The sequence below is a fragment of the Prinia subflava genome, chromosome 4 (genome assembly GCF_021018805.1).
Source record: "Prinia subflava isolate CZ2003 ecotype Zambia chromosome 4, Cam_Psub_1.2, whole genome shotgun sequence".
Lineage (NCBI taxonomy): Eukaryota > Metazoa > Chordata > Aves > Passeriformes > Cisticolidae > Prinia > Prinia subflava.
In genome coordinates this window covers 19,536,846-19,562,092 of record NC_086250.1, presented here as the reverse complement: position 1 = coordinate 19,562,092, position 25,247 = coordinate 19,536,846, and the positions used below count along the sequence as shown (strand labels likewise).

General features: G+C 44.3%; 1 protein-coding gene across 2 annotated transcripts in view; it reads right to left on the bottom strand.

The window, feature by feature from the left end:
* Positions 1-25,247, bottom strand: part of ABTB3 (ankyrin repeat and BTB domain containing 3) — a 165,229-nt gene that overhangs the window by 22,809 nt on the left and 117,173 nt on the right. For both annotated transcript variants that reach the window (XM_063395761.1, XM_063395762.1), the window contains exons 4-10: positions 23,393-23,545; positions 11,169-11,334; positions 7,722-7,811; positions 4,531-4,632; positions 3,331-3,424; positions 3,083-3,218; positions 1,132-1,352 (exon numbers count right to left, since the gene is read on the bottom strand). In XM_063395761.1, the coding sequence (XP_063251831.1) occupies positions 1,132-1,352; positions 3,083-3,218; positions 3,331-3,424; positions 4,531-4,632; positions 7,722-7,811; positions 11,169-11,334; positions 23,393-23,545 (962 nt within the window). The remainder of the gene's footprint in view (positions 1-1,131; positions 1,353-3,082; positions 3,219-3,330; positions 3,425-4,530; positions 4,633-7,721; positions 7,812-11,168; positions 11,335-23,392; positions 23,546-25,247) is intronic.

The following is a 25,247-nucleotide window of genomic DNA, read 5'->3' as shown; positions in this document are numbered from 1 at the left end:
GTAATTGCTGTGGTGTTCTGCGTTGCAAAAGCCTTTTGGAAACAAGATTTACACTAGCTCATTTGTTTGAATGTGGCCCTGGAGAGCCATTAAACGGTGAAAAAACCTGATTTTGGTCACTACCTACCTGGATTTAAATTGGTGGTCTTCATATTAAAACATGCTTTAAGTGATACCCCATGTCCTCTCCTGATCATTAGTATTTTCCCTAAAGAGCACTGGGCGAGTTAAGCAGATCAGCCCTTTCAAGCAGCTTGTCATGGCAGAAGCACTCTCCAGGAAGTTAAAAGGAACTGCTCCCCTGCACTGAGCGAGAAAGCACATGGAGCTAATGTACCTCTGCAGGCATGAGGCTAGATGTGACCTACTTTCTGCTCTTACAGAACAGAGTGGAAGGAAATACAAGCCTGATGTTTGGCAAGTGAAGGTTTTCCCTTCCATGTCAGAAAATGTTCAATGCCTGGAAAGCACCCCTGCCTCTCTCCTCTCATTCATCTCCAGACCTTTGCCTGCACTGCACACTCTGACCCATATCCTGTGTCCCCAGGGCTGGAGCACTGCCCCAGGCAGAGGCACACCAGGCACTTGGGTCGCTCTTTCTCTGTGAACAGATGAATGGGCATGGTAAATACACAGTCCAGATCAACTTCCATCTGTGCCACACAACCACTCCCCCACAGGTAGAAGCAGCTTCACGGTGGGCTGGTATGATGTTCAAGTCCCTCACTGGCAGAGCTGGCATACCAAGGAGTCAGTTCCCTGCTCCTGCCTTCAGAGTCTCAGAAAATAAAGTTGCTTTAACAGTGGATTACTTTACAGCAGAGTGCAAAAGAGAAGCAGCTGGAGGTGGCCCATGACAGCTGAACACTGCCCCAGAGCCTTATCTACCCTCCACTATGCAGCAGTGCAGATTGCTCCTGATGGAAACCACAGTGGATGGCAGAAAAAAGCCATTAGCTCCTGCACAGGGTGTGCTGTGGAGGTGGAATGGGCTGGGAACCTGTCATATCTCCCACCACCTTCTATTCCAAAAGATGTGACTGCGGTCAGTTTAAGCAGCAGCCCGTCAGAAGGGGCGTGTTCCTCACAGTTCTTCCCTGGGCGAAGCAGAGGAAGGAGCACAGCACTGACCTATGCTCCGGATGTCGATGGTGACGTCCACGTAGCCGTGCTCGGCGCTGTGGTACATGGCCTCCTTCAGGGCCTTCAGCTTGGCCTTGCTGTTGCGGCTGGCACAGAGCGGAGCTGCCGCCGAGTCGGGCAAGTCCGTGCCCTCAGCCAGGATCTCCTCCAGTGACAGGATATCGCTCTTCTCCTTCTCCGGCTGAGCAAGCAGCTTGCGGAAAACATTCCTGTCAATCACAGCATGACAGAGAGAGAGGGCAGGAGAGGAGAGGAGAGGAAAGGAAATGGAGAGCAGAGTCAGTGGCCAGGCTTTCACTGCACCGGGCTTACTTGCTGTGATGTTGCAAGTTAGGACACCTACCCAAGAAATGACTCCAGCTAATGGCAGAACGAGCTGAGAGCAGACCCAAGGCAAGCACAGCTCCTGCTAGCCCACCTGCACTGCCTGGGACATGTCTGCAAGTCACTGCCGTCAGGACAGGAACCGCACAGATGTCGCATGAGGGCGGCATCTTGTGGGAACAAAGACTGGTGAGCTAAACGTGACTCAAGACTGCTTGAGCAACCCGGGAAGGCCAAGGTGCCTCTGGACAAGCTCTTGGGACTCCCACCATGGCAGCCACCGGAGAAAGGAGCTGCCCGGGGCTACTGAAAGCACCACCACTCGATTCACACTCAAAGCAGTCTGGGAAAGCTAGAGCAGCTAGACATTCAACAAGGCAGTCAGGGCAGGTTCAAGCACAGCCTGGACTACTCCACAGAGCCACCGATCCCGCAGGGCCATCAAATAACAAAGCCCAGTCTCAGAGACTTTGTGCCCTCAGGTTCACACCAGCATAACCTCATCAACCTCAATAGTTTCCCTTGGTTTTGCAGCTGTGAGAAGAGAAACTAGGCAGGCTCCCAGCCCACCCTCCTGGTATGCCAGTGTCCCCCCTGCTCCCACTTAGACCACAGCATGGTGTGTCCCAACAAATTTAGGGCAGAGAGGGAAGGATAAAGGTGTGTTGTGTGTTACACAGGCAGGAACACAGGAGTTAAGAGTCTGTGATGTGGACAGCCAACAGCCAAGCCACAGAGAGCCCCTGGTTCTCCTCAGGCTTGTGGCTCCCATTCACACTGGATGAATGTGAAAGCCCAACACCCAAAGCGTGCTGTCTGTGCCAGGGATCCCTGGCAGGCTCCAGATGGGCAGAGCTGTTGAACCCGCCCTGACGTGCCGTGAGCGTGTTGTTAGACTGGCAGCTCATCTCTAAGCAAACACACGGTAGGGACTGTGTCTAACCTGTATCTATGTTCCTCTGGATGGCTACAATTAGAAAAGTAGGAACGTGAAGATCATGAGACTAATTCATTACACTGCAGTCAATTCCTGAGCGTTGCAAGGTCATGCATGCCAGGTGCTCATCTCAGTAGTTCTCTTTTTTTTTTTTTTTTTTTTTTTTAAATTTGCAGCATACAAACAACATTAAGACACACAGGGCTTTACAGTAAACATAGATGCAGAAACTCTATTCAACAAAATTAAGGCTGCAGCAATGTGGATGTGCTACTTCATCACTGCATTGCTGTTGGATGCAATAACATTGTTCACTGACGGTTCACAGCAGTACAGACACAATTCACTCAAACCTGAGAAAAAATCAAGAAATTCAGAAGGAATGTTTTGGACATTCATTTCTGCTGTCACATCAGCTGCCATTTAACAACCACTGCATTGAACACACACCACAAGAAGTTCCCTTCCTTTTTTTTTTTTTCTTAATACATCAGAAATCAAAATGCAGCTTGTACCACCAACTGGTATAATTCACATGCTAGCAGAAAGCCTTACATCTCTGCTCAGTTAGGGGCATGTTCAATTGTTCATGCAGAAATTTCACCCATCTGTTCAAACTGGATGCCCAGGCAAAAAAGTAGCACTTGAAGGATGCCACTAGACTTGTTCCCACTCTACCTGTGTCCATGTGCAGCAGCCTGACTGAAAGAGTTCATGTCACCTTGTGGAGTCATGGAAATGCCATTCCTGTACATTGTTCCTATCATGGGGTCAGCTCCTCGCTCCAACAGCAAACTGACCAGTTCAAAATTTCCTGCAAGGCAAGAGGTGCATTTTTACTCCTTTTAAAATCCAGTATTTGCTCACGTAAACCACAGATCCCAGCTGAGGAACTGTTACAGTGGGAGGAGAAAGGAAGTTCTTACCAGCAGCTGCTGCCAGCTGTAAAGGAGTTTCAGAGTAATTTTCCTCTCCATGCTCTAAGGAACCTTCTACCTTTGCTCCAGCATCCAGCAATAGCTAGAAAGAAAATTCACCATTTAGAGCAACTGGGGGTATCACAGTCTTCAGAGCTCATGAACAGTGACAAATGAGAATCTAATGCTTGTTGTTATCTGCAAACCAGATACAATGGAGACACGTGACATGCAAATTCTGCCTGTTGTTTCACAGAGGCAAATTAATTCCTTTTTTCGCTCATTACACGCTGCCAAACACCAGAAGCACCAGCGTCCAACTTCAGAGCCAAAAAAGTATAACCCACTGTTTTTGAATGGGAAATGGGTAAGGTCAGTGTTAGGAAGTAATGCACTGGAGATGGAAGAAAATTAGCCCAACAAGCATCCTTCCTTCATGGTCTTCTAGAAACCCAGCACCATCCAAAAATGGATCAGATTTCAATTGTCTCCATCTTTTATATGAAGACATGGCCAAAAGAAAGGCAATTCTTAAGAACCAATTGCAGCAATGAGTCCAAAAGCTGTGGTCTCCATCGGGGACACCTCCACATAAGTAGCAACAATGCTGAAAACAAAAGTGGTCAAAGAGAGCAGGATGGAGCCTGTGCTCCAGCCCCCTCCTGGCCATTTCTGTCTTAAGGCCTTCAAGGTTTTGGTGCTTGAGTGTGTCACAAGACACAGCCGTTTCGAAGAATAAACCTTCTCAACCTCTGAGATGCCAAAGCACAAAACCAGCACATCCCACACGACACCTGGATGGGGTAAGGAGAGTGAGCGATTCTCCCTCTCTGGAGCAGCACGAGGGCTGCTGTCCACCTCTCTCCCACCAAGGCAGCAGTTTTGTGTTTGCTAGAATATTACAGTGTAAGAGAGTGCAATGAATGAATAAACAAACATACAAAACAAGTGGTCAGGAAGGAGCACAAGGAGTTGTCAGACTTTCTTTGGTGCAACTTTGCTTTAAAATTGTCCTTTTTAAGCCTCATATTGGTTAAGGTTTGAACACCATATTCACTTTGTAAGTCTATCATGTATCAGTACACTCTTGAAGAAGCAAAAGTAACCAATATGAGTATGACAAGAGGATGCTGGTTTGAGATGGATGTAATTAGAACTGAAGAGGAGAAAAAAAAAGAATGAGATGCAGGTAGGGAAATACAATAATACCTGAACTACAGGAATATGTCCATGCAACACAGCAAATGTCAGAGCTGTCCAATGGCGGGTCTCGGGGTGGACGGATGGGTATTTATGAGCAGTACTGACAACCTATAAACAAATTAAAGTTATTTTTTAAAGAGCTATATGTAACAAAATTCAACCTGCCTGAAAGCCAGGCATGTGAGGGAGTAAGTGAAATAGAAAACCTGGGAAAAGTGCTTTATAAAATGATTTGCTTCATTTTTTTCCTGCAAATTTTTTCTCAATATTAAAACTGTTCATGCTGATTTGACAGCTTGATTTGAGGTCTTACCAAATGAAGTCTTTTACCAACTACTGTAGCTCCACCTAAACCACTGGCCACCAGATTCTTTTGCACAAGGGCAAAACATCCACAGCTGGTTACAACAGTACACACTGGGGAAGTAAGGATGGATCAGGACACTTATAGCTAAGGACCACTCCAACAGACTTCACCAGACCAGGTACCAACAGCCCTGAGTCTTGGGATGGCTCCAGGCCCAGCCAAATTTCTTTGCATTTAAATCGGTACTTTTGTCACTGCTGTCATGAAAGACACATCACAAGCCCTACCCTGGAGTTTGCAGGCATTCTTCCAGGCTCCTCCTCTCTCACCAGAGGGATAAAAAAAGGTCTGAGAAGTGATGGGGGCAGAGTGTCACTTCAGAAATGTTTAAGAAAATCTCCTTTTTACTGCCTTCTCCTGTCTGAGTTGAGCTAGAAGTGCTGGGTGGTGACAGTTAAAGGAGATGCAAACTACATCCTTAGAAAACAAAATGCTGTTCTTCAGACTGCTCCTTCCATTTTCCATGCCTTAGTGCCCGGTGTCTCTAATGTAGACATTGGGGAAGATGAATAACCATTCTTGCTTCAGTTTCCCTGTCTTAAAGACGGGGGTATTAATACTGATGAGGTTCACAGAGCTGGTAGAATCTAATGAACATTTGCAATCCAAGGCTGCATACTCAGATGGAGTGTGACACTAAAATTCAAAATCTTGTTATTGATCTTCAGAGGAGGACTAAAATCAGAATAAAAGTTGCACCATCACTCTGTCTCACCAGGCAGATCTGCTTTCACTACCTTGTCTGAAGTACTTTCATCCATACAGGGGAGCAGGGCCAGTCATTAAATATTCAGTTCCATCAGCAGCTCACATTTCCAAGCGTCACATGCAGCGTTTTGCTAGAAGCAGGCCCTCAGTCCCAAGGACATGGATGAGGGCAAAATCTGAAGACCCCGTGCAGATCCCACAGCCTGCCAGATCTGCACAGCACCTGGCTGTTACCACCCAGATCTGCCAAAGAGCGAGCTCAAAGGGCACCACAAGGAGTGTGCTGGCCTCTGAACAAGGACCCAGGGCTCCTTAGGGGCTGAGTTTGGTCAAAAGGAAGAGGATTGAGCAGCTCAAGCCTTGGGGTTTGGGATGTGGAGCAAGAGCAGCAGAGCGTAAGGATGGGCAGGACCATGGCTCGGTGAATGCATCCAGCTCCTCCTCAAGCATGGTTACTGTTCGGGGCAGTCCATGGGAAACGGCAAAGAAAATGAAGTAATTTTAACTCCTTTGCTCCTTTTTTTAATTGTTTTTTTCCCAAGTCAGAGGTCTCTCCAACACAGAGTTTGCCAAAGACCTGTGGCTGGATAAGCTTTTAAGGATGAGACTGGCTGAGCAGCTACAGGTCCCACTGAGTACAGAGCAAACTGCAGTTTCTCAGCACATCTGGAAATTAGTTCATTTTCACTAAGGATGAGCAATCAAAAAGGGAGGTGCCCAGCATTTGAGGCTACTTTTGGAGACATATTTGCAAAGTGAAAGGGAGAAAATTATGCAGGCACCTGACAGAGTATTTATTTTTGTTCATGGTTGATTTGCCTTTTTTTGCCATAATTGCCCAATTTGCAGAGTTGGTTGGGGTGTTCACAAATCATCTTATAATTGCACGCCATAATTATTCACAGTTCTTGTCCAAAAGTGTTTTCATTTGATTTTAGAGCGAACACTCTACAGCAATGAACTGGGGAGGTTTATATTCCTCACTGGAGCTGTTCTCTCACATGTCAGCAGTTTCAGGAAGACAAAACTGTTTAAACTTGCACTTCATTCAAGCCTGGAAGACTACTGGAGCAATGGGGAGGACTGCTCCTAATGAAAACCCATCCTAGGAACCAAATAACGCCACCTCACATCTGAGCCACAAGGCAGAGCTGAGGCAGAGATCAGCCTCCCTGCCCATCCAGCCTTTGGTCTGACTAGGCTGCTTCAGTTACTGCCAGCTTTGAGGGGGGTGTGCTTGACTGTGGGGAACTGAAATCACCAGCTCATTTCACCACGTGGTAGTAACACTGTCAGTCTCCTACGTGTGACATCCATTTCTACTTTTTAAATAAGATTTTTTAGAAGTGGGAAACGTCTGCCTAAAGCAGTGACTCCAATTTATCAGCTCACTCAAGTCCAAACAGAACAGATGGAACACAGATAAGTGAAGCAGACAGCTTAATTTACTCATGACCTCAACAAATTGAAACTGGAATCATTAACAAATAACTCTTCCACGGATTTTCAAATGGCTCTTTAAAAATGTACATACCTGCATTGCACTGAGTTGGACAACAATCTGTTTGCTGGACAGATTGTCTGAGTTTGTGATGTGCATTCATCAATGAGACATTTATATTCTGGAAGCTTCAAGCTCCTCATTTAACAGTTTTTAGCCCAAGGCACTTTTAAAACAAAACAGTGGAACCTATATGGCACTTGTGTGCTGAGGCTGCTTACTTGGAACGTCCATATGCATAGAAATGCTGAGCTTTGGCAGGTTATCAGATGGGTGTTTCTTTTACCTTCTTCATTTAAAGTCAGCTGAGATTCAGTGAGTCCTTCTAGTAGCATTAGAGCTCTGCTCAGATGTGTTAATTATTGCCTGTATTCATTTGCAGTGTGCAAACACAATTAAATCACTGTTACCTGCGGGTTAAGTCTGATGACTGGAGTCCTGTGCAGTGAATCCCAGTGTTAACCTAACGCCATTTGATTTCACTGTTCATTTCAGGTGGTCCCAATCCCAGATAGAACAGATTTGTTTTCTTGTGATTTTTCTCTCTGCTACAGTTTCAGGGGGTAGTTTAAGACGTAAACAAACAACAGAAAAAAGATACAACCAACAAAAAGTCCTCACCTCAGCATTCAGATCTGCTCCAGCATCTAGCAGCATCTGCACCATAGCCTCATCACCCCTGACACAAGCATACATCAGTGGAGTCATGCCCTAGTTATTTTTTGGAGTTAAAAAACAAAGGAATTGACAAATTTAACATCGAACTCTCTTTGATTTTTAAAAACAATTATTTAAGTATATATCATCAAGACTAACAGCATGTATTTAATGAAAGCCATTACCTGTTACAACCATGACCCTCAGAGTAGCAAAAGTCAAACATTTTTGTAAAAATCTCCTTTTTTGTTGTCACTTGTGCTTAGTTGCTTGTATTTTTCATGTTGTCTTCAGCACAGTGAGTGAAACTAGGCATGCCAGCCTCACCGCCATTGTACACTAAACTGAGCACCTTTGTCCTTGGGGCCCCAGCAGAGACACTTTTTCACCAAAGCAACCATTATTTCCACTGGTATTTTAAAAAGACAAGAATGCTATTCAGTTTTCTATAATCAGAGTGTCTTAAAATCTGACTTTTCGATTACTGAAAGAGCCTTTAAAACATCTCAGGCTCCTTTTAAGATCAGTCAGATATGAGCACAGCTTTTTCAACACGGATACTATAAGGGGCTGGAAATGTCAAGGCTTTGTATAGCACTCCCTAGCAAACATGGACTTAATTTTAAATGAAATGCCAGACAGCTTTGTTGCAAGTTGCTGGCTCTAGCAAAACATGGCCCTGCTTGGGAGAAAAAGTAGATTAAGTGACCCTTCACTACAGAATCACCACAATGCAATTTGTATTAATCTGAAATACCTGCTATGCTTGATCACCATTTCCCTTAAGGGAAGTACTGCAGTGGCTGTGGTAATGAGTCCAGATGAAACCATGAACAAAATTATTAAATCTACTACAAATTATGATAGCAAAAGCTGCTTATTAAATACAGTAGGGGGTTTTGACCAACAGCCACCAGTTGCTTTGCAGTAAATCTCCTGAAGCATGCAGCTACTTCTGATGCATGTTTACAGCCCGTCTCAAGGTTCCCCAGTAAATATGCTGTCAGACCACAGTCCACTTGCTCTTTAATCCAAGTGCTGCCATGAAGGGAAGTTATTTTCAGAAAAACTGGAGGTACCTGTCCTGGCCAGACACTGCTCTTTCTAGCAGGAGCCCAGTACCACTGTTTTTGCTGAACTACCCCAGTTTTCTTGTTTGTTTGAAGGACTAAAGGTAGTGGGTGATTATGTATGGAAGGGCTGCTCCTGTAGAGACAATATAAATTAAGATTTGTCCCTGCAAGGTCCTTAGATCCTTCCTGAAAGACATTGAGCACTTCACAGGATGCAGTGTAATCGTGGAAAAGGCACTTGGGACCTCATACCATTATTGAGAAAAAACAAGTTCACCCTAGGCAAGGAGAGTTCTTGGGTGACTTGAAGCTGTTTGCAAAGAGAATTTGAAAGGATTTCAGCCATAGCTAGTGGCAAAACATTTCCTCTGGCTGTCAGTAAACACTGTGGGCACAAACAGGACCATGCAAATTACAAAAAAAAAAGTGCTTGGCCTTGGAACACGAGGATGGGGTAGCAGCTTAAAGTTAAATTTATGTTCTTTTAACTGTTTTTTTAGTTTCTATAAGTGGCGTCACTGGATAATTAAGTCTAGTGCTCATTCAGCACAAGGGGTGTAATGAGATCTGTAGAAATAATCTGGAAACCCAGTGCTGGGGCTCCCCCTGCAAGACACAGCACGTGGGCAGCCACAGCGAGGAATCCTGTGGCAACATCCAGAGCAAAAGCTCAGCCTGGGAGGCACACAAGATCTTCTGACCCTGCTGCAGCTGGAAGAGGACTTGACATTGACTAAAAGGGGCCCAGAATGTCATGCTGCAGTGTCAGGGTTTTAAAGAGTTAATGAGGATTTTAACCTCCCCTTTGCTTGCACTGCTGTCCCTGGTGCTTTTGCCTCTGCCAGTCCCCCCAGGCTTGCCCCGAAGCTCAGCCTTGTGCTGCAGCACCACTCACTCCCCTCTCTGCACGTGGGAGGAATGGATTTTTAATGAGCCCATCATTAGTGTTCCAAGCACACACAGGAACACAGTAACAATGTGTACAAGCAACACAAAGGGCATTTGGCTTATGGCAAAATACAAAATTACTGTCTCTCTTTCAGCTTTGCATGACTTAGGGCTCTGTCCTGCAAGATGTAGGACATTTGATCCAGCGAAACATTTAAGCACAGGCTTAACTTTCACTCAAATAGGATGTAAAAGCATGTGTTCAGAGTTAAGCATATGATTAGGTACTTTGATGAATCAAGGCAGGGTGTTCCTGATTTTCAGCCTGGACAACAGAGGAAATATGCTGTGAGAAGTTTCCAGGTTCAGACTAACTTAAAATAACAATAATTTAAAAAAATATAACGTATGAACCCTGGAATGAGCAGTCCAATACCCTTTTTTTTGTTGTTGTTGTTTTCTTTTTTTTTTTTTGGGAAGTATTGCCCTCTTCTAAAGCTTTTCTCAGGTAAATCCACAATACTGACTCAGACTGAAGCTACTGAACAGCAACATTACTGACATTCCTGGAGCAGCTTTCATCTCAGAAGACCTAAACCCATCAACAGTCCAGCTCATGTCCCATGTGACCACCTGAGAGGTGGCAGCCACCTGGCTCCTGTCAAAAATCATGCCACAGCTCTGGGAACATGCAGAGACAAACTTTCATCGAGGCACCAGAAAGGTCAGGGGACTCTACTTCAAAAGGAAAGGTTAGTATTCATAGCCATCATTTCCCTCTGGGAAGGGGGAACCACCTCAGCGAGCATCACAGTCCAGCAGAGAGCTGCCAGTAGGCAGCTGCAGAGGGCAGCTCTGTCCCCAGGCACAACCAGAAGCCTCACGGAGGAAATTCAGGCTCCTCAGCTGGCTGATGTTGGCCACACCGACCAGCAGAGGGGTAACTGCAGAGACACCCTCCCATCTGCAAGGTCTGTTCAAACTGGACTGAAATCCATTAAAGAGCACCAGCAATTAACCATCTACTGACAGGCTGGGTGGTGCACATGCAGTCGTGACAGATCCCAGAGCTGCCTGAAGTGGAAGGTTGCTCACCTCACAAAGTCCTGTCTCAGAGCAGTGTGCACGGCACTGAAGCAGTTTTAAGTATTCAGCTCAACACTAAGCTCTCTTGGGATCTTCTTCTGCCTTCACCCTACTCAGTTCACTGATAAGAAGATTTCAAGGGACGCAGTCGCCCTCATGCTGAGTTACCTCAGTACTGGCAAATCAATACAACTCAAAATGACCTCACTTAACATAGACGTTTACCTGGCAGTGCTTTAACTCAACGCAGGGGAAGCTTTAAGGTCCTGTCTATGTAGAGCTGAAAGCTGGGGCTCATTTCCTGAGACAAGCAGACAAAACTCTCCCACTTCACAGCTGCTTCTTTAAATGTCTATCCCTTTACCTGCTCGCTCATGCTGTTGATCCCATCGGGCCCCAGCAAGGATATGGCCTGCTTAACCAGATCCGTCCGGCCGCAGTTGAGCATCCGGAAACCCAGGTCCTGCTTGAACTTGGCCTCGGTGGCAACCGCGTCCAGCTTGCGCGAGGCACAGAAACAGTCGTCGATCCTGCGGGGAGAAACCAGCTCCCTCAGAGGACTGCCAGAGGACAGCCCTTCCTAGGGAAATAATGCTGTGCCCTGGTTTTGAAGGATTTAGGTCACGAACGCATCCATTCTCCTTTGACCTGCATGTGCAAGGGAAATGCTGAATGGGAAATTATGATGCAAGCTAATGGGAGATTGTCCTTGGTCTATCTTTCATGGGAAAAGTAATACATTTCAATAAAAACTGGGAGAAAAAAAAGCACAGCTTTCATTTGATTTTGTTTCCCTGTTTAAGCAATGCACAGTACATTCTCACCACAAATTTGTCTCTTCATGGCAAGGTTATCCAGTTCCCCTGATCCCTGAAAACTTTCAGTGACTTCAGTAAGCTTTGAACTTAGATCAGATGGATGTATAATTGTTGATAAGACACCAAAGAGAAAATATGTCACTCCAAACACCTTCAAGGATCTTACCAGCATAGTCCCAGTAACAGGGAAGCCTTTTTGGAGCAAAAAGTGCAAGTCACAGAATCCCAGGCTGGCTGAGGTTGAGAGAAACCTCTGGAGGGATCCTGGTCCAAGCAGGGCCATGCGTACATAAGACCACTATGCTGCTGAGGAGCAGGCAATCTTGCCAGTCATGGCAAAACATCACAAATCCTTGCCAGCTGTGTCTACCAGATGAGATGTCATCCTTTTAAGGTCTTATTCAAAAGATCTTCAAACTGTGAACTGATATCCATTTCAAATGAAAGAAGGGCTAGGAGTTATTTAGCCAAGATGTGAATCTACAGCTCCAGAGAGAGCCAGGCAATTCAAATCTAATGTTTATCCAAGTTGGTTTCATCTTGTTAAAAGACAGATTTGCTTTTCTTTCATGCTGAGGAGTGTCTGGGGCAGAGGGTGGAGTCCAAATCTAAGCGCTTTTGGTGTGAACTTGGATAAAGGACTGTTTGGAAAAGCACCGCTTTAAAGCTGCAGAAATGCTAGGTCAGAAAATGAAGGGCTACTTATGAAGGAAAAACAGAATAGAGATCAAAAGTGAAAAAGTCAAGCATACATCAAATATTTGTTTTCTATTTCATAAGTTAAAAACTGCAGCGAATCAAAAGAAAAATAGGAACAGCACATCACTATAATTTAAATTTCTTCTTCAAAGTGCTTTATCAGATCTTTATAAAATATATAACACTGCTTAATATTTAACAGCACTATACAACAAATATGCTGTTTATGCAGAAGCGGTGGTATGTAGCTATAGCTGCTGCTCTTCCTCTTTCAACAGAGGAAGGGAAGTGAAATGCAAAATACGAAGTGTTTTGATCAAAGCTTCTACAGGTTTGAAAGTGGCACCTGATCTCAGACTTGCTCTCTGGTGTGCTGGGCCACAACCAGTCAGGAGGACACCAGACCTTAAGTTGATGTTCATTCTACTGCTCAGTTTGGGTTTTAACTGATAAAAAAGTTCATGTCCTAAGACTGGGAAAAAAGGTATGCCTGGAGTATCACCACTTAGGGGAACAAGGATGACGTTCCATCACCACAGGATGCTGCAAGATGAATGCACAACACTCAGTCACAACAAACACACTGCAACAGCAATAACAGATTCCGCACCAGCAACATGCCCACAGCAGAGTGGAAGAAAGCAACACGGCAAGGCTGTTTTTTTGTTGTTGTTGTTGTAGTTTTTGACTGAGTTTAAGTAAAAAGCAAAACCAGCACAGATATACGCAGGTCTGAGCTCACTGACACTAAGATCCATGGGAGCAATCGAGGCTAAACACACTCACACCACATGGCACATTTCTGACACAAGAGCTACAGCAACATTTGGTGCTTGTTACCCCCATAGCATAAGATGCTGGAGATCATCTGTGCCTTCCTTCACAGCATGGCAAAGATAAAGCATACTCAGAAGTTAGGTGGTGGGGGTTTTGGTGCATGAGGAGAGACCTCCCAGCTGAAAATGGCATTCCCAAATGATTCTGGGCTGGAAATGAGGTGGTTCCTCAGCAGAGTGCAGCTATGGAAAGATCCAGACATCCTCTGCAGAGGTGTCTGTTGCTACGAATCACTGCCTGTGTTAAGTCACTGCTTCATCATTTGTACTGAGGTATGTAACATACACTGCATAAAATGGGTCAAACTCTGAGAGAGCTCCACTGCCGTCAACGCAGCTCAGTGCAGGCAAAATGACAGCTGATCATCTTCCTCTTTAAAAAAAAAGCCAGACTTTGACCTGGGTTGCACACCCACAGAACGGAGGAAAGAGCAATAAGGACCTATCTCACCTAGCCTGTATGGGCTCCCCAGATCTCTGCTCTGGCATGGGTTCAAAAACCACCAGGAACTCAATCATGAGCTGCTCTGGGCTCATGAAAGTGTGCCAGTTCACCTGCTTACTGTAGTCAAGGAAGGAGAGCCATAAATTCCCGTTGATATTTAGTATCAGCAAATCAGTACTCCTCAATCAGCTGGGGGGATAAGTGCCTTGGTCCAAGGGCTCCAGGGTGCTACAGCTGTAAAAACAGTGCAACAATGACATGGATGCAGCGGAGTGCCTGGGCTGCACAGTGGGTAGGACACCAGTGCTGACCAAGTCTGAGTTAAACCAAGCTCCACAAAACAAGAAACCACAAGTCAGTACCATTACCAGTGGCCTGCTGCCTTTTTTACACCCCAAACAGGACCACTGTGAGTTACAGCTCCAGGCTATGGGACACAGCAAAGGAAACGATATAACAAAATTTGATACAGAACACTGCCTGTGCCACCATTGTCAGATGTTGACTAATAATCTGGATAGTGATCAAACTGGTGAGTTTACTGGAAAAGGAGCATAACACAAAGGAAAGACGCAGAGCATGAAGAGAAAAAGCAACATCTCAAAAAGCCAGAGACATGAATGAGTTAAGGAAAAAGAGATTTAACATGTACTGATAAAAAGCAGTGAAGAGACATCAAAAAATGATCAGAACTACAAGTACAAATAGAGGGGCACAGCATCCCTTTTAACACTGGGGAAGGCCAGCTGGGAAGACGGCACGGCAGACAGACTGAGCTGTCGCATTTCAAAATGAAAACTGGAAAATTTAAAAAAACCCAAACCCATCAAAAATCAAACCTAAGCCAACACAGCACTGCATTTTCTCCCAAATTCTCCTTCTTAGCATTCACTGCATAATATTGATTCCAATAAGAAGCAGAGGGTGTCTGCTCCATATTACACTGTGTAAGGGGACACTATCATGGACAACATCCAGAATCACAAATATTAAAAGAATGCAAGATTAAAAAAAAGAGGAAGGTAATAAGGCTCCCAGGCTTGACTCGCTCAAGACTCTAACTTTGGACTGAAGCAAACATACTGACAAGCTCTGAAGAGGTGGGAAAGGGATGGGAAAATGCTTGAAACATAAGGCTGACGGGGAACAAGTAAAGTCAGCTAAATATACAGGGTCACTTTTCAGAGTTGTGAAACTGTACCTGCTAAGCAAGGGAAGAAAGCACATGTGCACACAGAGCTGGAACCCTCCCCAGCTGCACTGTCAGTGCAGGGCCCTTTTGCCAAAAAGGCTTTGTGATCTTTCCAAGTGCACAGGAGGCTGACACCAGCCCAATAGCAGGAAGTCCCCTCCAAGGCCACCCTGGTTGGTTGCCAGAGTCTGCCAGCCATCAGCATTCACATGGGTCATCCTTATCCCAAGACCTCGCCCTGCAAAAATGGTGCGTTTTCATCAAAGGGGCTGGGAAGGCTGATGGGAGGAACAGAAGATCATGGAGGGCAAGTGCTCTTCTGCTCCTCTTCTACCTAGGGACAGTCTGAGGATGGCAGGACATCACCACACCAGATGCTGGCTGGCTGAGTCAGCCAAACTTTGAGGTCTGTGGGGCTGGGCAGGCTGCTTGACACCACCACCACTGCACAATGCTCCCACTCCCAGAATTGAGAAATAATATGTTTGAATTAATATTACACACTGATCATAGTCCTTGTGCTCAATGGCAAATTCACCCCTCTAATTCAGGGGTTCAGTTGCATAGCCTGTCAACTCCCTCCCTTCTCTATTGTGAATCAAGCCAACAATTGCCTTTATAAAGTAAAGGAAAATTAGAAACTAGTGAAATAATCTCAGTTTTATATTTGCAGTAAAATTATGACCACATTTTTAAACTTACAATACAATACAATTTTCCCCAAGTCCTCTTTTAATTCCTGACAGATACTGCCTGTACAGCTGTTATCTTCAAGATTATTACAGTGTTGCCACTGCACATAATTAAATGGACTGTGGCTTTATATGGGGAATGCCACGGTAACATTAATTATTTGCAAATGGTCACTGTCAAACACTGCATGTTGACCATGACACTCCATCATACTCTGAAGTACTCAAATCTCTAAAAGGACTTAATCTTCATTTGCAATGGGTCCTAGCAGTATAGCAAATTGTTTTTCTTTTTCCAAACTCACATTATAAAAACATAATGCAGCACTTCTACAGCAGCACTTTAAACACAAGGGATGTTGGTTTTTTTCATTTTCAGTCTGACTGGCTAAGAGAGAGTCTGTGCAGATCTTTAATAAGTTACTCATGGGTTGAATACATTTGGGAAAATGGATGATTCAAAGGCGAAGTGTTTCCATCGTAACTGGTAGACGCAGCTGACTCAAAAGAAATGGAGTGCAGTCTGTGATGAGCAGCAGGACACACGCTCCCCTTGGCTCAAATGAACAGATCACCGCACTGATAGCCAAGCATCAGAACCTTGTTTGTTCACCTGGGACCCCATCACCAGCCCTTTCAATTGAAACAATGATAATCTGCTCATTAAGTCCACCTGTTTAGCTTTGCAGAATTTATCCAGTTTGTCCTAAATATGAATGAGGTCTTGAGTCAGAAATTATAGTTCAGCTGGTTGGAAGCCTGGAAGGAGTCACATTTTAGCCAGCAATATACATGAATTTGCAATGCTGAATTTCTTGAGGTCATGGATCACCGTTTTGATCTGGGCTGCACAGCCCATAGCACAAAAGGGTCTTCTTCCTTGCCTGGGGCTCTTCAATGAGACTACAGACACAAACAGCAAGACTGCAAGCAGCAGACAATTTGATTTAAATTTGTGAGCACTCTTTATTCCAACATGGTGCTTTAAAAAAGACTATAACATTGATATTAATAGAATTGCAATATAAATACTATATTGAGACAATTATTTGCATTTTCAGTTTTGGAGAGAGGAAAATGTAAGCACAAACATGTTGATCAAAGTGATGAAGAGCACTACTTTTTATTGCAGAAATAGAATGTACCATTTATATTAATCAGGAGCTGAATTCAGACAAGAAAAAATACTCCGGATGTTTATTATCCAACCTCTTACTCTTGTCAAAGGTCTGAGAATAAATTGGTTACAAACACTGGAAGAAATATTAAAAAAGTGATGTGATTATCAAATCAAGACCCAAATCTGTATTTCAAAACAGTCTTAATACTCCAGTTCTGTGTATATAGGTCAGGAACCATGTTCAAAATTAAATCTGAGCTCAGATTTTGAACAAGGCCACAGTGCCACAGGAAAGTTTCAGTACAGACTCATCTTTCATATAAATAGATAGCACAAGTCTTCACTAATGAGGGGAAAACGGTGTGTGATCTGTACCCTGATTATTGAATTCAGGAGTGCAATACAGGGACATGTAATATATTCAGGGATTCAATAAAAGAGGCAGAGCATATGAGACAGCAGTAAATGATGTTGCTTGCAATGGGAAAAAGAAGGCTGGATCCTAAAGCCCATTAAAATGCCCTAAAAGTGAAGGTGAACATGAGGCGTGGGTCCTCTGCTTCAATAATTTTTTTTCTACTGCTGTCTTCAAGCAGACAGCTGGCAGGACAGGTTGAGATTCACCTCAGAAATCCGTGCTCTAACTCTAAGTAACAAAACCTCCTTCATCTGCTGGCACCATCTGCCCCAAGGGACTGCTGGATTTTGTCAAGTAGCTTGTTTGCTACTGCTCACATTTTTGTATCTAATTACAGCAAGAGCCATGGCTGGTGTTAAAGATTAGTGAAAATTTGTGGGAAGAACAAGGACATTCAAGAAGCTAGGCAAACACCAACCATTCCTACTCAAAGGTAGCTGTATCTAATTAAATAGCAGAATTTCTTGGCAATTTTATACTCTCTCTCTTTCTCCAGAAACTCAGCCCTTTTACCCAACAGACTCTGCAAGAAAAGGAAGAGCAGTGGAAACATTTTTTTTCTGTTTTCTAATCTCTATTTAATAAAGTGCATTTATATTTCCATGATTTAGTGCAAGCATAAGATTTCCACAAATAAAACATTAAATGTAACTCTTCTCCTTTCACTTTCAAGTTAGAATTGCACACAGGTGGTATAGCAGTGCGATGATACAGGAAATGGTATAGACTGTTCTGAAACAACAACACAACAAACCTTGCCTTTACATCACTGTATTTTCTCCTTTCCATAGTTTTAAGAAAGCTCTCTAGAATGCACCAAGAATACTCAAATAATATTTGCTTTTGAGATTGATAATCCAATTTTCCTAGAGGGTCTTCTTTAAGAGGGATGGTCCCAGACAGAAAAGCAGACTTAGGTATTGCCCAGACAAGGCTAATTGGAAATTAGGACTGATTTTCAACTCTAGATCTTCTAAGGCACTCAGACCCTGCATTTGCCCACAGACTTTTCTGGATCGCAGCTGCAAATGCAACTGTGAGCGCTGGGTGAGCCTGCGAAGAGCAGCAGCTGAGGGAGCACACAGGACTGGAGTTTAATAACCCTGGTCCTATGCTGCAGCAAGGCTTGGATACATCTGTGCCTTCAACCCGAACTTACTCACGACTCACCTACTCCTATCTCCATGCTGACCTTTAAATAGTGTATTTTTCCTTCCAAAGTGTTTACTCCTGATGTATTTCTGAAGAAGAGCCACAGGTTCCCTCAGCACACACTTTGCTCAGCTGAATGAGCCCCTTTCTTCATGTTTGCCTCCATGAGAACATTTTGTTAAAAAACAAAACACCCCAGCCTATTTCTTTCCACTTGGTCCAAAGGGAATATTTTTTTGACCAGGACACAGGATTTGGGCTTCCACTTCACTTCCTAACACTTTCACGTGGCACCAATACTTTTCTGTTTCTACTGGAAATAACTCTCCCAATGCAGCCTCAAAATGCATTTGCTTTTTTCATGGCTGAGGAGAAATCCACTTTTGTGGTTTACAATCATTCTAAGATTAAATATTGCTCCACAGCCTTTACCACCACCTTTCCATCACTCTGTTCTCAACATAGTATATATTAGGATGCATATGGAGTGTATATGTTACATACACACTGCAGTTTCTATATTTTTTATTGAAAAAAACACATTTGCCTCCCATTTGTGGAGAACTGCATTTCCATTTGTGGAAAACTGCATTTCATCCCATTTATTTTGTCCCAGCCCTCAAGGTCATCCACTTTTTCCTGGATGATTTCCCAAACTTCCTCTCTCAGGACAATGCCTCCCAGCATCATGGCATCAGCAATTTTACCTTCATGAGCACACTGCTAAGATTTGTGCCAAAATCCTTTCTGAAAATTAAAAAATACCAGTTTTTAAGAATGAGAGCTGAAGGTCCCTGCTTCCAACCCCATCTCAGCCAACCCAGCCCTCGCAACCTCTCTTGAAGCCAACTCCGGCTCACTTTCCAATTTCCTTACTAACCCCCATCTTCTTGTCTTAATAGATCCTTGCATAGACTGTATCAAATCTTCACTCAAGTCCAAAGAGATGCAATTCTACTGAATTTCCTTGGGGTAGAAAATCAGTTATCTTATCAAAAACGTTATTAGATTAGCCCGGCAAGATCTATCTTTAGAAAATCTGTGTCACATTTTATCCCATTTTTCCCTCAACAACATGTCTTTAATCAGTCTTTGCTTGAAAAAACATTCAGAGGCCTTGCACTAACAGCCTGGAATTTTCCTTGGATCATTTCTCATCCTTTTCAAATGTTGGGTATTACTATTATTAATCCTTAAGAGTTATGGCATCACTCCAGGCTTTGTTAAAAATATTTCCCTCTGACCCCTTGATTTTGTGAGGCAGCTTTTTCTCATTGTTGGGATAGAGGTTATCTGGTCATCCTGATTTGAGTGCATTAAGCTGCATAATTTTCTCTTCTTTTATTACAGTTTTTCCATTTTCATAACCTTCTTGCTATTATTTGTTTTTCCATTTCCAACAAGATTTTCTTCCTCCAAACCAGAGGCAAATTATTGACTTAAGTTCTTGGGTGATGGCCTCTCTTGGCACTGATGCACACCTCTCACAGGTGTTCCAGCATCTTTACATCCTCCACGATTGCCACGATATATTGCCACCAGAAATGAAGCCCGTGACCCTGATGAAAGGCACAGCAGCCTTTGAGCTGAGCAACACAGGATGCTCCTCCCTTTCTCTGTTTCTCTGCCATCAGCCTCCAGCCCCCAGATGCAGTCATGCACCAGTGATTCTCCCCACCACACGTCTAACACTCTGGCGTTTATTTTAAACAAACATCCCACAGAATGAAGGAAGGAAAATGTGTAAAGAGCTTCTTGTGTTTAACTGGAGCAAGGGGAAAGTTACCCTTGCAGATGTGATGATGAGGAGAAGCCAACATCTGCTGGCAGCCAGATAGTGCCTGTGCAGGCTGAGCAGTGATGTTACCTTATTACAATAGACAGACAAGTCAACACAGTTTTTACCACCAGGCCCTTTTCTGACAACAAATTACCTTCATTCCTCATGCCTTCATTAATAAAAGGTCTAGGGTAGGGAGCAGAGTACCCTGATCATGATTCATGCCAGCAGAGAGCCACCTCAACTGACTACATCCAGATGCCTCAGGTGGCCCAAAGAGCCTGGGTATAGGTGAGGCTTTACTTAAATGTGCTGTCCCACTATGACAATATCCTGGACGTAACTTGGATTTCTGTCTCAGTGAGCTGTTGTGCATCCAGCATTCAACCCATCTGTGAAACCTACCTCCTTGCAAAAGCTGGAAACAACTGGTCTGTCTAAAGCTTTCACTGCTGGGGAAGGTGAATGCTTACATCCCTGCTCATCTCCCAAAGCTGGTGGGAGGGAAGAAACTTTCTGGCACATCTGCTGCTGTAAAATGAAAAGAGAACAGGAAGGAGGACAGGCAGCTCCTGACTGATTCCAGCTTCCCTCACTCCTCTACTCAGAGTAAGAGCAGCTCCTCTTTCAGGAGAGGAAAACATTGCCAGAAATTAAGGTGATGGGTTTTTTTAAAGGCTCAGAAAAAGGGCAAAAGAGAGGAATGAAAGGCAGGAAGAAAGGAAGGATGATTTACAAAGCTGCAGAATGAGAACCTCACTGCTGTAGTATGTGACTGTGCTGGGCAGTGTCACATGGATTTGCAGGGAGATCTCCATGCTGTAGTTCAGATAAGAAGCTGAACATCTGGGTTTTATCTGAACTGATCCAGAACTTCATAGCCTTTGAGATCCTGCCAATATCTCTCTCTCTCCATATGAATGTTTTTCCAGCATGGAAGCCGATTTTGCTTTATGCACTTGCAATGACAGGTTGTGAACTAACAGTGTGGAATGATGCAGTATCACCTGGGCCCATGGGAACCATTTCTCTCTAACAAAAGACTGGATGTGGCACTCGGTGTCATGGTTTAGTTGAGGTTAGGGTTGAGTTGGACTTGGTGATCCTGGAGGTCTCTTCCAACCCAACGATTCTGTGAACTTCTGGGTTCAGGTCTCGGTTTTAGGGACTAAAGAAGAATGCTACAAAAAGCCTAGAAATTGAATCATTTTCAAGGTTCTATTTAATAAACCTTTCCCATAGAAGTGACAAAATTTATCGAGCTAACTGCACTTAAAATCCTCCAGCTTCCATCCGTCATGCAGCTTACTTGAAAAGCCATCCCCTGCAAAGTCATTGTATTCCCTCCCCCAGTGTTAAAATTTATGGAATTGATGCTCCTTGAGGAGTTAAGAATCGGAAAGGCACCCTCCCTGATGGGGAGGAGTGAAGGGCTGGTGTTTGGCTTATGAAAATCAGGGGATGCTGAGGGTCTGCTGAATACAAATAAAAAATTACAGGCTGCAAAGTTCCAAATTAACATCCTGATGACTCATATTATTCTTCAGAAAAGCTCAGTCTTCCCTTTGATCTCAGGATTACAGGCAGCCAGAGTCTTATTTGCAGCTACGCAAAGAAGCTGCTGCACTACATCAGCAGCAGGCACAGACCTCAAAATAAAACCCAAGGTACATGAACACTCATCTGCCAGCACAGCAGAGAGATTGTCATTTTGGGACGTCAGTGGATGAATCCAGCCCCTGCAGTCAAATACAGGCACGCTGCAAAGGCTGGTCTCTCTAAAATGTAGAATTTGTCTCAGGAATTCCCTTTTCATTCTCATCTAATTAATCTCAGGCTGTGCTCTTCAGGCTCATTCCCTCTTTTAAGACAAGCAGGACAACAACAATCATTTGTATTCTTTATGAAATGAACTCTTGATGGCAACTTTAAACTAAGTGCTGATTGTTCCCATAATTAATACATTCTTCTGCAGTATAATACAACTCTCCACAAGTTCCAATTATTCTGAAACTTCCTAATAAAAACTAAAATAGTGTGACAGTTGATAAGATTTTTTAATATATGTGTGTATACATATATAAACACACACACGTATACACTGTCAAAATAAAACTTTGGGTCATATATTGTGGGGCGTTTTTAATCCACAGGTATTTTACTGTGTCTACCTTAATTTTTAAGACAGCGCATATAGAATAGAAACATTACTGCCTTATTTGCAATCCTACCTAAATACTTGGAGAGGTATTAAATTAATTGTGCCTTTTCAGAACCAAGTGCCAGGTCTTCAGACAGTGCTGTAAGTCCTGACATTTCCGTAGGGACACTGACTGTAGCACTTCTGGAAACAAGGGCCATGGTGGGCACACCAAGGGGAAGCAATTATAGCCAAGGTTTGAAATCTGAAATGCTCATGATCTGGCTTTTGAAATTCCATATATTTCTTCAATTAAATATTGAATAGCTGTGACTATAAAAAGCCTATGTAGATCTAGCAGTAAAGTATTATACTCTCTGGTTAAAGAGCACATCAAGGCCAGAGTCAACAGAAGGCAGCTGCTCCCATGCAGGTTATCACAGATAATCATGTAAATCAGCCCCCTGCGTTTTGTGTTGCAGGAAAGAATGCATCTACTGCTGTATCAAGAGGCTGACTGCTGAAAATTGGGGTTTTGGTACAGATTTGTGAAACAGTACCAGTGAATCATTTCTGCTTTGGCAGATTCAGAATGCCTTTTCATATGAGCACCAAAACCAAACATATTCTTGACTCCAGAACAGTCCTAGAACATACTTTTATCCAAGTACATAGCAATAACACAAAACAGACACTAAAAACATATCCTGGCAATAAATACTTTAAGACTTCATTAGAAAACCAAAAGGTCACATCTGATACACCAAAAAGTCAAATTGCCTAGGCTGACATTTACAAGTAATTTGAACTGACATTAGCATGAAAAATACAATTTTATTGTAAGAAGTAGTCATACCTCTAAGTTTAAATGTGCCCTTTAAGCATTAATGCTGAAAACAAAGCCCTGAAAAATATCTGCAGTCCTGCCAATTACATTTCAGCATTTTATAGCGAAGCAACGTGAATCAGACAATTAGCAGAAGGTTTCAGCCCCTCATTAGCAAGCAGACCCTAATAGGAAGAGGAGGAAAAAAAACCCACAATCATGTAAGCTCTGATGAGCAGATTATGGGCTCGATCCAGCTGTGAGATAGTCAGGCACCCATTACCATGCAAGCAGCTTATCCACGGATGTGAGCGAATACCAGGAGCTGATTTTGTAACACACAGAGTGAGAGCCGGAGCATGCCTGCGCCTCCCCAGGCCACCAGAGAGCCCCGTGCCCGCCCGCCCGCGCTCCCCGGGAGAGAGAGCCGCGCTGCGCACCAAGCAGCCGCCCCGCAGCGCCGGACTTACTTCAGCTGCCGAGGCTCGCAGTCCACCCCCGGCAGCAGCAGCCGGGCCGCCTGCCGCACGTCATCGCTGTCCACCGAGAAACTGCGCCGGTGCCCCGCGTGAGCCACCGCCACGCGAATCCACTCCATCAGCGGCGGCAGCACGATGAACGGCCTGCGGAGCACACACACACATCAGTGCCCGGCACACGGCATCGCGACAGGTAGAGAGAGGCACAGAGCGGGGGGTGCATGGATGTGTGAGAACATAAATACAGAGAGAAGGGAGCAAGGATAACGAAGGAATTCGGGGAGCAAACCAGCTCAGCAATTTTCAAATAGGTCTAAATCAAGATGTCTCATCTTGTCTCCAGGGCAGGACTATTTGGAGAGTGAGATTTATGAGCTATGCTCATCCATGGGTCTCTGCGAGGTCAGTGCACCCGACTGGCAAGCCCTCCTCCCATCCTTCACACAGTAATCCCAAAAGGAGGACAGGAGCCTGGCACAGGACCACGGCCCGCTCTGGCTGAAGCGCTGGCCTGGGTTCACTCCCCTGTCTCTGCAATAGGGACAGGAGAACGGACCTGGACAGACAGAGGGGACACCCCAACACTGAGATACCAAGCGTGGAGAGGGAATGCTGCAGGAAGTCTCCAGCATCACCTGCCGATGCAGTGGGCACCCTGTGCTCAGTGCTGAAAGCGGGAGACTTTGCAGCCAATGGGAAGGTTAGCTGTGAGCGAGGTCAGAAATCAGAAACCACACTGGCTGGTCTCACTTTTAGCAGTATCAAACTGATACACCTTTGGGTGCCAGCTGTTGTGCCAACTTTGCCAAAACATACAAAACTGCCCCCAAAAGTGAATGCTGGGATTCTGGGCCACACCCCCACAAAGTCCGGGCATTATCAGAGACATGGTCCTTTCACTACACAACAGCTGGACAGCCCCATGTCCCAGCAAGAGCTGCCCAAGCTGTAGATGAAGCATGCGGCACACCATTCACTCCATCTATGCTAAGAATTATGGGAACCAAGAGAAAGATGCCAAACCGCAAGTAAAACCGATAGCTTCAGGAAAACTAATAAAATAAGCAGCTGAACACCTTGAAGGTTACTGCAAGTCTCTTGCTTGCCTTTCCTTCTGTGGTCCCTTCTCATGGAGGAAGGGGGAAAAAAAATCTGCATTAAGTGCAGAGTAGGCAAATATTTTACATTTTAAATGTACAACTTTACCTCAAAAGGATCTACCCTGAGAAAAATTATTTAAGAAGATGTTGATTCTGGAACATCCTTTTGCTATTTATAGCTCTTTATGCATTTATTTCCCTTTCTGAGGACTTGGCTTTACATAGCTCTGATATTAATATTCTTGAGGGGGATGAGATACTTCAGAAGCGCCGAAGGACAGAGAAACCCTGAGGCCACTAATTCTCCCTAGGACACCGGGTTCCCAAATCTCACAAGCACGTAAATGAACAACCTCTTTTTCAAATATGACATCTTTGGCTGAGTTGCCACTTCCATCATTTTTCTATTCCAACACATCACCTCCTGACCAGGCTGCATTTGTTTCCAAGGCTTTTGCTCTCCCCAGACTTGCCATGGACACATAAGGAGGCAGATAAGGACAGATCATCTCCCGCAGTTCACAACTATTTCCTAACCCAGCTCATTTGTCATGAGGGTGGTGGGAGCCAGAGGAGGAAAAGAGGGGGACAGCAGGGGTATATTTATTAGTGGAAGGTGACTGCTTTCCCAGGTCATCTTCAGAGCAAAAGGGACCCTCTTTTGAGGCATGAAATACCTGGGACCAAGTTATAATTGACCTAACAGCAGAAAGGGAGCTACAAATCACACTGTAAAACTGCATGTA